The sequence below is a fragment of the Plasmodium reichenowi genome, chromosome 13 (assembly GCF_001601855.1).
Source record: "Plasmodium reichenowi strain SY57 chromosome 13, whole genome shotgun sequence".
In the NCBI taxonomy this organism is placed as follows: Eukaryota; Apicomplexa; class Aconoidasida; order Haemosporida; family Plasmodiidae; genus Plasmodium; species Plasmodium reichenowi.
In genome coordinates, this window is record NC_033658.1 from 2,057,696 (window position 1) to 2,061,193 (window position 3,498).

The 3,498-nt window shown below is 20.2% G+C and overlaps 2 protein-coding genes across 2 annotated transcripts; one reads left to right on the forward strand and one right to left on the reverse strand.

Moving 5' to 3' along the window:
- Window positions 1-516: 516 nt before the first annotated feature.
- PRSY57_1353500 (adenylosuccinate synthetase) lies at window positions 517-1,960 on the forward strand (the record flags this gene model as incomplete). The annotated part of the gene is made up of 2 exons (XM_012909458.2): window positions 517-1,597; window positions 1,713-1,960. The coding sequence occupies 2 exons, from the start codon at window positions 517-519 to the stop codon at window positions 1,958-1,960; spliced, it is 1,329 nt and encodes a 442-aa protein (XP_012764912.2).
- Window positions 1,961-2,442: 482 nt separating this feature from the next.
- Window positions 2,443-3,419, reverse strand: PRSY57_1353600 (60S ribosomal protein L7-2, putative; the record flags this gene model as incomplete). Its single annotated transcript, XM_012909459.1, has 3 exons — window positions 2,443-2,859; window positions 2,970-3,161; window positions 3,270-3,419. The coding sequence occupies 3 exons, from the start codon at window positions 3,417-3,419 to the stop codon at window positions 2,443-2,445; spliced, it is 759 nt and encodes a 252-aa protein (XP_012764913.1).
- Window positions 3,420-3,498: the final 79 nt, after the last annotated feature.

Here is a 3,498-nt window from a genome sequence, read left to right on the forward strand (position 1 = left end):
AAAGAAAGTATCTTTTATAACATATAATATTTATGATAAAAAAAAATTGGCTTAAAATCATTTGATTTGTATTAATTTTACCAAATGGAGAATAATAAAAAAACGAAAAAAAAAAAAAAAAGAGAAAAATAATTAATGTAAAAAATATTTTTCCAATACATATACATATATCTATATAATTTTATTAATAAAGGTTAATAAATGAAATTGTGTTGTAAAGATCATATAATATATATATTTTTTTAAAAAGTATAATATAATATTATATTATATTTTCTCTCCTGAAAATAATAATATAAGTTAAAATATTTAAAAATTAATATTATCCATTAGATATTTTGGCATTAATATATTTTGATCATAATATATATATGATTTATTATATCTTATACCTGTTACATTATATGTAAATAAATAAATAAATAAATATATATATATATATATATATATATGTTCTTATGTTTATTTATTTATTATTATTTGATTTTATTTTGTTAATTTTATTTCTTGTACAAAATGAATATATTTGATCATCAAATTAAAAATGTGGATAAAGGGAATGTAGTTGCAATATTAGGTGCACAATGGGGTGATGAAGGGAAAGGAAAAATAATTGATATGTTATCAGAATATTCTGATATTACTTGTAGATTTAATGGAGGTGCTAATGCAGGACATACGATATCTGTAAATGATAAGAAATATGCTTTACATTTATTACCATGTGGTGTATTATATGATAATAATATAAGTGTATTAGGAAACGGAATGGTAATACATGTAAAATCATTAATGGAAGAAATTGAATCAGTCGGAGGAAAGTTGTTAGATAGATTATATTTATCAAATAAAGCACATATATTATTTGATATTCATCAAATTATTGATTCAATTCAAGAAACGAAAAAATTAAAAGAAGGAAAACAAATAGGTACAACAAAAAGAGGTATTGGACCATGTTATTCTACAAAAGCTTCCAGAATAGGTATAAGATTAGGAACTTTAAAAAATTTTGAAAACTTTAAAAATATGTATAGTAAATTAATAGACCACTTAATGGATTTATATAATATAACAGAATATGACAAAGAAAAAGAACTCAACTTATTTTATAATTATCACTTAAAGTTAAGAGATAGAATAGTTGATGTTATTTCCTTTATGAATACAAATTTAGAAAACAACAAAAAAGTATTAATTGAAGGTGCTAATGCAGCTATGTTAGATATTGATTTTGGAACATATCCATATGTAACTAGTAGCTGTACAACGGTTGGTGGGGTTTTCTCAGGACTTGGAATTCATCATAAAAAACTGAATTTAGTTGTAGGTGTAGTTAAAAGTTATTTAACCAGAGTTGGGTGTGGCCCTTTCTTAACTGAATTAAATAATGAGGTTGGTCAATATTTAAGAGAAAAAGGTCATGAATATGGAACGACTACCAAGAGACCAAGAAGGTGTGGATGGCTCGACATACCAATGTTATTATATGTTAAGTGCATTAATAGTATTGATATGATAAACTTAACAAAATTGGATGTTTTATCTGGATTAGAGGAAATATTATTGTGTGTCAATTTTAAAAATAAAAAAACAGGTATCAATTAAAACATATGTATATTTTATATGTGTAATATGTAAATATTATATCTTAATGTTTTCATATATATATATATATATACATATTTATTTATTTTTTTTATATTTTTTAGGAGAACTACTTGAAAATGGTTGCTATCCTGTTGAAGAAGAAATATCAGAAGAATATGAACCAGTTTATGAAAAATTCAGTGGATGGAAAGAAGACATCTCGACTTGTAATGAATTTGATGAATTACCAGAAAATGCAAAAAAATATATTTTAGCTATAGAGAAATATTTAAAAACTCCAATAGTTTGGATTGGTGTAGGTCCTAATAGAAAAAATATGATAGTTAAAAAGAATTTTAGCCTAAACTAAAATGTATAGGAATAAAAAAAAAAAAAAAAAAAAATACAAGCACATTTATATAAGCCTATTTTTTATTTTTTATTTTTAATACAAAATGAGGTATATCATTAGTACAGTGATGTAAATCGTTTTATAAATTATATGTCCTTTGGTATTTTATCCTCATTTTTATGTAACTCACATATATATATATATATATATATATATATATATATATATATATATTTGCGTTTTTTTTTTAAGTATTTTTAATTAAAGAAAATAAACAGTAATATAATAAATATATTAAAAAAAAATAAAATAAAATTATAAAATAACATAATTATGACGACATATGTTTATAAAAGTAAAATTCAAACAAAATTTTGCTTTTTATAAATTTGTTTTATATATAATTATATTATCTAATAACTGTGCATGGATTTAGAATTTTTATATGATATATATTAAGTTTTTAACACAAATTCACGTGATCACAATATATTTAAAATTTATATAATTTTTTCTAATATTTCATTAATTTCATTTTTTAAGAATCCTTTAAAGTCTTGTTTAAATTGTAAAAAGTCAAAAGTTATCTTGGTATTTAAAAAGGAAAAATCAAAGGGATAAATATAATTTTTAGTTATAATATCTGCATTATCTTTACATTCAAAAATATAATCACAAAAGGATCTGAAGGAATATATTCCTTCTTTACTAAATATTTGTTCAATCATTTTATTTGAATCACATCTTTTTATTTGATCTTGATCTCTTATATAAAGTCTTTTTTCCATAAGATTATAAAAATTATATTTTTTAATATATCCATAGCATATATATGGTTTTATAACATAAAGCTTTTTCATATTTTCTTCTGTGTTTATTAGTATTATTCCATCATATTTATTAATAAGCTTTAATTCCTATAGAATAAGATAAAATAAAATATGTAAATATATAATGAAAAAAAAATCACAACTCATATATATATATATATATATATATATATAATTATTTATTTTCCCATATTTACCTTTAATAACAATTTGGATTCGTTATGTATACAATCAACATCGTTTCTTATTATAAAAACACATTGTCTTTCCGTATCAAATTTTTCATTTACTAATTCATTTTTCAAGTTCATATATTCATTTTTCTGTCCATTTAATTTTTTTGTATACTCTTTTTTTTTATAAAGTGTATCAAATTTCTTTTGACGTTTCTACAAGTAATAAAATAAAATAAAAAAAAAAAAAAAAAGCATATATAATATAAATAAATATATTAACATAATATAATATATTGTATCTTTGTATTTCTTTTTTCTTACTCTTATTTTCTCAATATTAATTTTTCTTTTATCTGTTCGTATTTTTTCCTCCTTAAAATTTATTTTCTTAATTCTTCTAAATTTTACATGTTTCACTTTGTTATATTCTTTTTTCTTTATTGGTTCTTTCTTTGATTTCTTTTTATCCATTTTGTTTTATTTTATATTGTATTATATTATAATATTATAAAATAACATTTATTAATTATTGGAGGTTAGAGAAAAGCAC